At 33.7% G+C, this 12707-nt stretch overlaps 1 protein-coding gene and 1 non-coding gene across 2 annotated transcripts; one reads left to right on the top strand and one right to left on the bottom strand.

Moving 5' to 3' along the window:
* Window positions 1-196: 196 nt before the first annotated feature.
* ift56 (intraflagellar transport 56) lies at window positions 197-10745 on the bottom strand. The gene is made up of 17 exons (XM_067373742.1): window positions 10355-10745; window positions 9064-9210; window positions 8881-8973; window positions 8294-8408; window positions 7849-7898; window positions 7607-7752; window positions 7277-7448; window positions 4965-5142; window positions 4823-4878; window positions 4164-4217; window positions 3965-4028; window positions 2839-2927; window positions 2673-2756; window positions 2517-2586; window positions 2199-2305; window positions 1770-1903; window positions 197-636 (listed from the first exon to the last, which is right to left on the bottom strand). The coding sequence occupies exons 1-17, from the start codon at window positions 10355-10357 to the stop codon at window positions 525-527; spliced, it is 1674 nt and encodes a 557-aa protein (XP_067229843.1). The 5' UTR covers window positions 10358-10745; the 3' UTR covers window positions 197-524.
* A 260-nt stretch (window positions 10746-11005) lies between these two features.
* trnar-ccu (transfer RNA arginine (anticodon CCU)) lies at window positions 11006-11078 on the top strand. The gene has a single exon. It is a non-coding gene; the product is annotated as a tRNA-Arg (tRNA).
* The last annotated feature ends 1629 nt before the right edge of the window (window positions 11079-12707 follow it).

Below are 12707 nucleotides of genomic sequence, written 5' to 3'. Positions count from 1 at the left end.
TATATATATATATATATATAAAGTCACCTTTTCTGAGGTTGTAAGTCTGCTTTTAAAAAAATGTTAGTGCGTTAGTCATTGCTATCACTTCTTCCAAAGGTATAAATTTAAAAAATATAATGCCCAAAATTAAAACACAGACGTTTGTTGCAAAGATATGAAAAGATATAAACTTTATTTGTTGCATTGTTGTCCGTCTCACAGAAAACATAACTGACATGGACACATTGTAAATATAGAGATTTCTCTTTGTGACAACTGAAAATATAAAAACAAAGATACAATGTAACAAACACTAAATAAATGTTATAGTGAGGCCGCAGTTGTTGAAGCCTTGAAGATGTTGAAGATGTTTTCTCCTTCTAAGATGCATCTGAAATGTTGTGCTTATCACATATTTTGTTGACAGACAAACAAGCAGACATAAGGATACCATACAAAAAAATATATTTTTAATAACATTTACAAAAGAATTAATGTCCAAGACCAAGTCCTGGTGTGTGTTGGCTCATTTGTAAAGGCGATCAGAGAGCCACTCTGTTGTCTTTGGCCCATTTCTTCATGATGCGGATGATGTACTCAACTTGTGGGTTGCCAGTGCTTCTCAACATTGGCAAAACCTCCTTCAGTGTCTCTCTGAAATCAAACAAAGCAGAATAAAAAGAAAAATATGAACATAGAAAACATGAGCAAAGTTCACAAACTCAGTCTCAGCCACTTAATGATGGTGCTGAGCTACAGATGTTCATTTTAACCCTATAATATCATATTTAATACACAAATTTTTAAAACCTCCAAATTTTCAATATGATCCTACAATCTGCTACATTCCTTCTGGCATCTGATTGATAGTTCATACTTTTTAGCAAGTAAAAGGCCATTTAGTGTAATTATAAAAAGTCCCCCTTCAGGTCGTGGTTCTGCTGTGAAAATATTTACAGATTTTTATAAAGTAAACATAAGAAAACCTTTATTTTGTTAATAATATTTCAATACATAATATTTTTATTATATATATATATATATATATATATATATATATATATATATATATATATATATATTATATATATATATATATATATATATAATTTTTTTTCTTTCTAAAATGTGAGTATCAAATAATACAGCTATGGAAAAAATTAAGAGACCACTCCAAGTTCAGAAATCAATGTTAAGTGGTCTCTTAATTTTTTCCATAGCTGTATATCAGGCTTTTAAGAAACAATTATTTGTTCATCTCTTAATCATCACTGTATTGCATTGCATTTTATGTTTTGCCCCATAATAAAAACTAGATAGCTTTGATTATAAAACCAATCATTTAAATATCATTTTATTAAGACAGATTATTGGAAGATATATATAGTGGCTGACAACTGATAATTATATGGATTTCATGTACATAGTCTGCACTGCTGTTATAAAGTAAATCTCATTGATTTACATTAAGCTATCAGAATTTAATTTTACTTTTTGGCCATATAAATATCAGCAACTGCACCGAATTGCATATTTTTGCTCAGTTTGGACCTCTGAATAAAGGTGTTTTTTGAGCTCTATACTCTCATATATGATATGAGCAATAAAAGCCTAATGTGTATTATATTACTAATATATACTTTATGAGAACCCTTGACCCTTTACAGGATCAAGTAAAGAGCTAATAAGAGTCCAATAAGAATTTAGTTTAACCATCTGAACCTAATAACAATGGCTTTTAACTTGATTTAAACATTTCATTGCTCAGGTATGGCATTGGTTCATACCTAGACTCTCGGCCTGCCAGTATGAGCTGGAAGATCCCAACACATGCTCCACGCTTCCCCTCCCAGTACTCAGGGTTTTGATCCAGTCTCTCTAGAGCATCAAACGCTTTAGCTGCATAGTAGAACTGCCCCATCTGAAAAGAGGTCAGAGAATAAATATAAATAATCCAGAGAAACTTCAGAAGAAAACTTTTTTTGGGGACACAACATGCAGAATTAGGGATGTAGAAGCAACAGCAAAACCTGACGGTGTCTGAAGGACAGTGAGATGAACAAATGGTAATGGTTATCCTCAGCTACTTGCAACGGATTGGTTTAAGTTATTGCAATTTTCTTAGCAACCAAGTAAGAAAGTCATATGTTAGTGACACAATTAAGCTGATATATTAATGAGAATGTGTTTACAGAATCAGAATGATAAAATTGCACCTTGTAGCAGTCATTTGCGATGAGCTGCAGGAGGCTGAATGGGTCAGATGAGGTTTCCAGCCTCAGATAAAGCTCCCAGGCCTGTCGAGCCTTCTGATTCATGATGTCTACAACAGAGGGGGGAGGACGACATCAGAGAGTGAGTGGTCTGATGTGTCTAGAAATGACTAATCAAAAAGAGTTGCCATGTTAAAGAAGTTTCCAAAGCCATTCATCTTCTTTACAGGCAAAGCAGAATTTTACTAAAGCAGAATAGAAAAATCTGCTGGCCACAGAACAAAATGGTCTAAAACTTTTGAAACACATAGAAGAACCTACAGCAGCGTGCCAACCAGCTCAGGTAAACGTAATCATTCTTGATCTTCTCACTCTGGATGACCAGGAACACCTGTTCACATTAAATTCAGATTTAGTCAGACTTGCAATTGGTGCCTAAATCATATAATATTTACTGAACCCCCGGTTGCTCTGTACCTCTTCAGCCTCCCTGTAGTTTCCCAGGGCAGCCTTGGCCTGGGCGTAGTTAAAGCTGAATGTGTCGTCGTTGTAGAAGTAACTCTGCCAAGAAACCAGATGAATATTTGAGGGTGATGTTTTAATGTTTCTGCTCTCAATTCAAACACCCTGATATGTGAACTACCTTGACTGAGTTGAGATATATAAGCACATCTTCAAACTGTTTCAGCAGGAAGAAACAAGAGGCCATACACTGCCTGCCCGGTATTGTGTCTTATATAAAAAAAATGACAGAAAATACATCATTATATGCATTTTACATGTCCAGGAAAAAATAAACTGCATCCTCTAATGTACAAAATTTATATTTTTAATTATGTTCGATAAGCAAAAAAAGGCATATAACATTCAACAAGTAAAATTAAATAAAAAAATAAATAAAATAAAAAAAATATCTCTTTTGTGAGTAAATAAAGTTATTTTATTACGCTGTAATCAATCAATCTATCTATCTATAATAATAATATAATAAATTATCATTATTATTATTATTTTTTTTATAATTTATTATTATTATATATACATTTATAAATTTAAAGGAAACCCATAAAGAAACATTATGGTAATATTACTGTTGCGCTGTAAAATAAAAGATAATTATTACTACATATTTAGATATTTATTAAATAAATAATTAAAAATGAATAATAATAATAATAATAATAATAATTAAACAATAAATAATTAAAAGTAAATAATAATAATTATTATTATTTATTTTTTATTTTACAGAACAACAGTAAAATTGCAATACTAATATTAATGGCTGTAATTTCTCTGCTTTCAAACATTTAACCATAGAGCTTTTATTTTGGCAGAAACCTTATTTTGTTGATCACAGATCCTCATTCCAATTTTTTTTTTATTTTTCATCAAAACATCTGCTGCTTATGAGTAAATAAACAGTGCCACCATTCAAGCACTATTCAGATCTACATGAATCACACAAATTACCTATTTTGGCGATTTTTTTAAATTGTTTTCAGACTGTTTTAAAACAGCGTCCCTGCATTATAGACACACATAATTTTAATAAAAATATTTATAAAATAATACTTTATTTTGACCATGTTAGGGACACATTACATTTAGTACTAAAATAGAAAAGACATCTAATTGAGAGCCACCTTTTCAGTCTAGGTTCAGGCATAGTTTGTGCCAAGAAAACAAACTCCCTTCCATACAGCACAGGGGCCCGGCTGCTGAACCAGCGCTAATATTGTTATTGTTAGCCTAAACAATGATGTTACCGCATTCACTGGCTGAGCCTCCAACCAGCTGGAAAAACTGCTGGGCAATTTTTAAATGGTCCCTCTGTAAAAATACACAAACATATAACAAGATAAGAGAACATGGATTTGGGAAACATGCACAAAGGCTTTGCTGAGAAATGGAGTTTGAGAGGAAATACTGTTATCTTCAAAACTGATATAAATAAACCTCACGAACCGATCCAATTTCTTGTCCCAAAGCAGCATTCACCACCCCTTTCAGAATATATTCCTGTGAATCACACCAGAGGATAACATGCTATCATTAGACCCACAATGTATTTAAAGGATCATGAAATGCTAAAGCACATTTTTTAAAACATATTTACAGGTTGCACATCAATAAAAACAACAATAGAACAACTCATTGTGTTTACTATTAAGGGGAATGTGGTTATATTTTACATTTTTCTGAGCCATTTCGTTCTTAAAACATAGTCAAACCAATGTCACAAAATGTGAGGTATATGCGTTAATTCAGAGTGGTGATTGGCTGCCGTGGCTGGAGAATGCATGTCTACATCATTAGTTTCTGAGATTTTCTCTGCATTATTCATGAAAATGAATTATTTTTATCCAATCACTGCACTGTATTATGCATGAGATTGCATTACAGCGGAGAATGTATGTAGTGTCTAGCCCAAACATGATGATAGAAAATAGTGGCATATGGTGGAAAATATTATTTGATTTGTTTATAATTGTCAGTCCATTCAAACTTGTATGTCCAAGATGATTACAGCAGATAAAACACTCTCTAATCAGTTATAACCCCTAATCTAGTCACTGAGAGAAAATAAAAAATAAGAGAAACAATCATTAGTGTGGCCTAAATACCTGGGGTGTGGTGGGCTCAAGGTCTTTAATGAGTTTGTAGGCCTCCTGAATGTCATCTAAAGTGAGATGACAAAGTTATTAACAAACCTGATAAGCCAGTCTCATTCAGCTAAAGACAAAAGGCCACGCCTGATCAACATACCTTGTCTGAGATAATAGATGACCAGGTTGAGTCTAGCCTCTGATATGACGTCAATCAGAGGAGGCAAAACCTGCAAGGCCCCCTCACCCCCACGAAACACCACCAGATTGTGCTGAATGAGCTCTTTAGCAAACTGAAACGAGCTGGAGGAGATATCTATCAGGTTCTTCAACTCAGTCTGAAGAGTCAAGAGGGAGAAAAATGTTAAACAGAGAATTTAAAACCACATGCAGTTTCCTCTAAAATGAGAAGACCTGAAACCAGTTTAACATTGTTTACACTTAAAGGTGCCCTAGAATAAAAAATTTAATTTACCTCGGCATAGTTGAATAACAAGAGTTCAGTACATGGAAAAGACATACATTGAGTCTCAAACTCCATTGTTTCCTCCTTCTTATATAAATCTCATTTGTTTAAAAGACCTCCGAAGAACAGGCGAATCTCAACATAACACCGACTGTTACGTAACAGTCGGGATTATTAATATGTACGCCCCCAATATGTACGTCTGGATCTGTGCACAGCTGAATCATCAGAGTAGGCAAGCAAGCAAGGACAATAGCGAAAAATGGCAGATGGAGCGATAATAACTGACATGATCCATGATATCATGATATTTTTAGTGATATTTGTAAATTGTCTTTCTAAATGTTTCATTAGCATGTTGCTAATGTACTGTTAAATGTGGTTAAAGTTACCATCGTTTCTTACTGTATTCACAGAGACAAGAGCCGTCACTATTTTCATTTTTAAACACTTGCAGTCTGTATAATTCATAAACACAACTTCATTCTTTATAAATCTCTCCAACAGTGTGTAATGTTAGCTTTAGCCACGGAGTACTATCAAACTCATTCAGAATCAAATGTAAACATCAAAATAAATACTATACTCACATGATCCGACGCATGCATGCAGTTATATTAGCTGTGTGAACTTTGTAAATGCACTGTAATATAGTTAAATGGGCCGCACGCTGAATCGGTGCATAGATAATGATGCCCCAAAATAGGCAGTTAAAAAAATTTATTAAAAAAAATCATGTGGTATTTTGAGCTGAAACTTCACAGACACATTCAGGGGACACCTTAGACTTATATTACTTTTTTTAAAAACTGGTTTTAGGGCACCTTCAATATTACCACACTTCCTTTCACATTTCTTAATCCAACCAAATCACGGATGGGTAAAATTAAGTGCTACATTATTTCTACTGAATATTCAGTTTCACTCAAAAATACACAACACAAAATACACAACAGTTTGAAGGTTTGAAGTCAGTAGGAAGGTAGGGTAGGCAATTTCTAGCTTTGAAAACAAAATCCCACCCTCCCTCAAAAAGCCACACCTCCTCCGCAACATATGAACACACACAGCAGAATCTGCAAAGCATCACGAGATGAGAGAAGGCGGTAAATTACTTCCACAGAAGATATATGTACACGTTTTAATATTTAGACAACTTCTATTATTGATTGCTATCAGGATGTGAAGAGAGTTTCAACCAGTATAACAAAAAGTAACTTTTTTGTATTGTAAAAAAAAAAATTGTATATATATTATATATATACACACATATATATATATATATATAATTTTTTATTTTTTTTTAAATAAATGCTGTTCTTTTGAACTTTCTATTCAACAAAGTATCAAGGTTTTCACAAATATAGTAGGCAACACAACAGTTTTAGACATTTGAAATTTTTCTTTAGAAACCAAATCAGCATATTAGAATGATTTCTGAAGGAACATGTGACTACGAAGCCCCTTAAGGGACATGGTGGTGGAAAAAAATGTGATGGGAGGAAAAATAATAAGTCAATGCTTTTGCGTTCCGCCGAGAAACTCACAAAATCTTTTGAGATGTTTGCGAGCAAACGCAAAGTTTTTCAGGGGAACGCAAAACATTTGCGAGTGAACACAAAATAATTGTCAAATAATTTTTCCTCCATCTCATATTTTTATCCTTTAGGAGCTCCATTTGTGACACTGAAGACTGGCGTAATGATGCTGAAAATTCAGCTTTGCCATCACAGGAATAAATGGCATTTTTATTCAAATAGAAAACAGTTATTTGAAATTGTAATAATGTTTCACAATATTACTGTATTTTTGATCAAATGAAATTTCTTTTAAAAAACATTTTAAAAAATCTTACCTTTGAACGGTAGCGTATGTCACATTACCGAATGTAAATTAATGTTGCTAAGTTCATAATCATCAAAATAACTTTGGTTTTGACTACACAATCTCAGCCCCTAATGTCATAAAATAATTAGTATACTAGTATACATGTTAGTGTAACTGACCTCAGCCGCTTTGCCATTGTAGAGTCTGAAGTGGTTGCAGGCTTTGAGGTTGAGGGCGACAGTCGAGTCAGGAACACTCTGAAGATACACGGCCAACACCTCCTGAGACACGTCATAATAATCCAGCTTATAGTAACACAGAGCCACATACACATTCAGGGCAAGAAAGTCCCTGTAGAATTTGAGAGAGACAAATCATTAGTTAATGTTGTGCTGTTGACTATAATAAAAACATGTTTTATATGATTGTATTTTAGTATAAATGCATTCTATTGTTTCTCAGAGATGCTAGTTCAGATGTTGATGTGATGAAGATGTGTTGTGAAGCACCTGTTCTGCAGTAAGATGCGTTTGTAGATGTCAATGGCCTCCTGGTAATGAGAGCGCATGTAGTGAATGGAAGCCAAGCTCAGTTGATCCTCTGTCACGTCCTCCAGGTTCTGATGGAAACCCATCAGCTTCTTTTCATCATTGAACTTCAGAGAGCCGAACAAAGCAGATAATACCATTATCATCAGATGCGCTACCATAATAATGTCACGTAGGGGATGAAATATTATGGAAAAACTGACCTTATGAGCTAAATGAAAGAGTAGGCGATTCTGAAGCTGAGATTTTGGCCCTGAAAAAGACAGTATGTTATAATGTTTGGATGATGAGCTACAAAAAAATATGTATTTCTAATAAATGCAGTTCTTTCTATTCATAAAAGAATCCTGAAAAAATGTACCATGGTTTCCAGAAATATATGAAGCAACACAACTGTTTTTAAAATTGATAATTATTATAAATGAGTAGCAAATCAACATATTTGAATGATTTCTGAAGGATCATGTGACACTGAAGACTGGAGTAATGATGCTGAAAATTCATCATAAAAATAAAATAAATAAATTGAAACAGAAAGCAGTTATTTCAAATTATACTGCCTTTTTTATCAAGTAAAGAAGAGACTTCTTTGAAAAACATTTACAAATCTCATTGACCCCAAACTTTTGAAAAGTTGTGAAGACAAACCTTTTAGCGCTGCCTCCTCCGCCTCTTTATAAAGCCCCAGGAAAAAGAGAGAACAGCCCAGATATACCCAAACATCCTCTGGACATTCCGGCCTCAAAGTGAGGGCCTTGTACTCCTGAATAAATGTAACAAGTCAGAATATTTCATGTTACAAACAACCCATTTCAAATGACAATAGTGTCCCCCAACATCACTCTTTAGGGATAGTTCACCAAAAAAATTAAAATTCTGTTATTTACTCCCCCTCAAGTTGTTCCAAACCTGTATGAATGTATTTGTTCTGCTGAACACAAAGGAAGATATTTAGAAGAAGTTTGTAACCAAGCAGATCTTGCCCCCCATAGACTACCATAGTTTTTTTTTTCTTCTTATGGTAGTCATATGGGGGTGAGATCTGTTTGGTTACAAACATTCTTCAGAATATCTTCCTTTGTGTTTATACAGGTTTGGATCAGCTTAAGGGTGAGTAAATGATGATGAAATTTTCATTTTTTGAATGATGAACTATCCCTTTAAATGTGATTTATCCCCCAATAAACAGATTGGTTACAATATCCTTCAGTTTCTGCAGAATCTCTTTCACTAACCTCCATTGCTCTCTTATGGTCCCCCAAATGAAAAGCACAGTAGCCAATCCAAAGGTCTGCATGCTCCACTGACTCTCCGCCATTACGCTGGAACTGATATTACAGAGAGTTTAGTGTACGAAAGTTCGTAAGATCATATAAATAGCATAGAGTTGTAATCTGTTAATGTGGTTGTTTTTGTACCTCTAATAGAGTCAGAGCTCCCAGGTAGTCTCTTTGGTTTAGATAATCCTCGAGTCTTGGAATCTTTTTTGTTTTATTTTTCTTTTTCTTCTCATTAGAGCCGGTGGATGCCTCACCACCCACTGCTGGCTTCATCCGTGACAAGAGCTTCAGAACACAAACAAGAGTTTGATGCTATCATGATGTAAAACAGTTCACCTAAATTATATATTTATTTTATCCTAAGCATGTGCATATTTTGTGCGTGTTTAATCATTTCACACAACATTTGCACAATCCTTGCACATTAGTCATGCACTGCAGCTCATTTTTGCAGAAAGTGACTATTTTTTAAGTATCTATTGCATTTACTGTAGATAGTACTAAATACTATTATATAGTATACTATAAATATTATATAGTATACACTACAATTTAAAAGTTTGGGGTTGGTAAGATTTTTTAAAACTTTTTGAAAGAAATCTCATGCTCACACAGGCTACATTTATAACTATGAACTATTATTACAGTTACTTAAAAAAACTGTTTTTATATTGATAGTAATTTTGTACATTAAAATGTAAAAGCCATTACTCTAGTCTTCAGTGTCACATGATCCTTCATAAATCATTCTAATATGCTGATTTGGTGCTCAAGAAACATTTCTTACTATTATCAATGTTGAAAACAGTTGTAACTTTACTGCTTAATATTTTTCACATTCTTAGAAATCTTTGACGAATATAAAGTGCAAAAGAACAGCATTTATTTGAAATAGAAATCTTTTGTAAAATGAATTTAGATTAGTTTTTTTAATATTTAAAACTAGGAATGGATACATTATATATATATATATATATATATATATATATATATATATATATATATATATATATATATATATATATATATATATTAGTTCAAAAAGTAAAGACACCAGCAAAACAAATCTTTAATAATAACCCATACAAAAATTAACCATGGTTTTAATACGGATTAAAAAAATACATGGTTATTGTAGTTATTTCATGGTAATCACAAATTAACCATGGTTTTGCTTTAAAAACCATAGTTTAACTATGGTATTTGTGTGGTTATAAAAATGGTAATTAATACGACAAAAAATGGTTTTACTATAATGAAGCTATGGTTAATTTTCATAAGGGAATTAATTCTTAAAGTATCCTTACAATGAGCATATGTTCTTGAATAAAAAACGCAATTACGCTTGCTTGCTTGCTTACTGCATTTTATTGTATGAATTTAATAACAAACCCAAAGCAGCAGAGAATATATGTTGGTTGATACTCACCATGGTGATGTTTCACTGTCCCCAAACACACAGTCCTGAAACTAGCCTGTTAGCCAGTCATTTTACTATCACTTTGACCACCATAAAGCCGAAAAAATGAATCACTATATCTACAAACAACGCTGACTTCGATGACCGTTAATCCAGGAACAGTATTTTCTGTAGGTGAGGTGAATTAGCCAGATAGCCTAATGGCTAGCAAACTTGCTAAGCGAATATGTTTAGGCGTGCATACAAGATCTTAAGCAGATCCGCGTTCACTTTTGAACAACACACCCGGTCCTATCTCCTGAATTAAATCAAATGATATATAATAACACGAGTATGAATAAATTTGCTCGTGGAGTTGTGTGCATTTTCCCTAGCTAATCTCGACAGCCATGTTTGGCGGCGCGGCGTCACGCTGTTGCTACGCAACCCACTCTTCACTAGATCAATGACAAAAGACCACCATCATGTGATGTGATTCATGCAGCGCTTTGCCGTTTGTTTTTAATCGAAAAATTATTAAACTATCACAGAGATGCCAAATAAAATATATGAGTCAACCAGAAATACAAATATGAGTTTTTATTATTATTATTATTATTATTATTATTATTATTATTATCATTTATAAATATACTATGTTGTCACACTGCAAACATAAAAGCCCCAGTGGCCTAATGGATAAGGCACTGGCCTCCTAAGCCAGGGATTGTGGGTTCGAGTCCCATCTGGGGTGGAATGTTTTCGTTATACCTCAAACAATACGACCATTTGATTGGTAAACAGACCCGCAGTATGTCCCAAAAGGCAAAACGAGCAAATCTGAATCAGATGTTTCAGTTCATAAGACAATTATGTTTAAATTTCATTCTGCTCCCTCATTTCTGCTTTATGAACTGACCACAGCTGGACTGATATGCAAACAAATTTGGAATACAAGTGCTAAATTGTTCAACTCGAAGTTTGAGGAGTTTGAAAGGTTTGTTACCTATATTTTGCCCAAGGATGTTTTGTCTTAAGATATACACCAGGGGCTGTATTCACAAAACATTTTATCTTACCACTAAGAGTTTTCTCTTAAAACATATTCACAAAGCTGCTGAGACCAACTTTTTACTAAGGAATAGACTGAAGTCTTAAGCTAAGAGTAAGGGCGGGGCTGACCTCGTTGCTATGGAGTATACACACAGTGATTGGCTGATGGGGAGGAGTCAGCAATTTAATCATAGAAATATTGTAGAATGAGGTGTCATGTTTCCACATTAAAATAAAGGTTTTAAAATACAAATGTTGCCCTATTCAAATAAATATGTTTTAATAAAAATGTTGCCCTATTCAAATAAATATGTTTTAATAAAAATGTTGCCCTATTCAAATAATGTTTTAAAATGTAGGCTAAGTGTCACTTATTAAACTAATATTTACAGTTAATTGTGGACTGCCTCATGGATGTCTGCATCTCAAGAGAATGCAAAATGCAAGCTCCCAAACTTTGTTTTATAAACAAAGTTTGGGAGGAACACATTCAAACGGTAACTCGAGAGGAGGAATATATACACAGATGAGTTTTCTGCATCCCTCAGCCACCTCGTCCCTCACTCTCGGGTGGGGATACGGGGGAGAACTCTTGGGCTAAATTTCAAGCTCGGAGCCCTTGATCCCCTTGGACAGCACACCTTTATATATAAATATATATATATATATATTTTCATGTGCATTTTTTATTTGTAAGTGTGAATTCATGAAAACCATTGTCACAGGTAATCAGATAATATTTATTTGTTAAAGATTTTTTTTGCCATATCATAGATTCAAATCTATAAATCAAAATGCATTGTATTTATGAAGAAAAAGTTGAGCACCTAAGGCTCTATCGTTATTGCCTCAATGGTGTACAGTGTCTTTGGGTGGATTAGGACTGTTTGTGATTTGGTCTTAGTGACTTAGGAGTCCTCTTGACTACTCCTAACGTTTCACAGATTTAGGAGCTAGTTTTAGCGCTAAAATGCTTTGTGAAATTTAGGACTCCTAAAATTAGGACTGACACGCCCATTATTTTTAAGTTTCTCCTAAATCGGCAAGTTAGGAGCTACTTTTAGCCTCAAGATGTTTTGTGAATATGGCCCCAGTAATACACCCGTTTATAAAAGCCATTTAAATATCCTAATGAAACTAATCCTAATCCCAGTCTGTGAAACCAGGCCTATATGTGAATTGGTACCACCATTTGCAATCAAATAAAGCTTCACAACAAACAATACAAGTGAAATACTTGGATTAGATTTATCACACTATCATCCATATTGTGATAAATCTAATCCAAGTATTTCACTTGTATTATTGAATGGCTCAGAAGAAAACCAAA

This window comes from Chanodichthys erythropterus, chromosome 21 (genome assembly GCF_024489055.1).
Source record: "Chanodichthys erythropterus isolate Z2021 chromosome 21, ASM2448905v1, whole genome shotgun sequence".
Classification (NCBI taxonomy): Eukaryota; Metazoa; Chordata; class Actinopteri; order Cypriniformes; family Xenocyprididae; genus Chanodichthys; species Chanodichthys erythropterus.
Note: the sequence above shows the minus strand (reverse complement) of the source record. Positions and strands in the feature narration are given on the sequence as shown.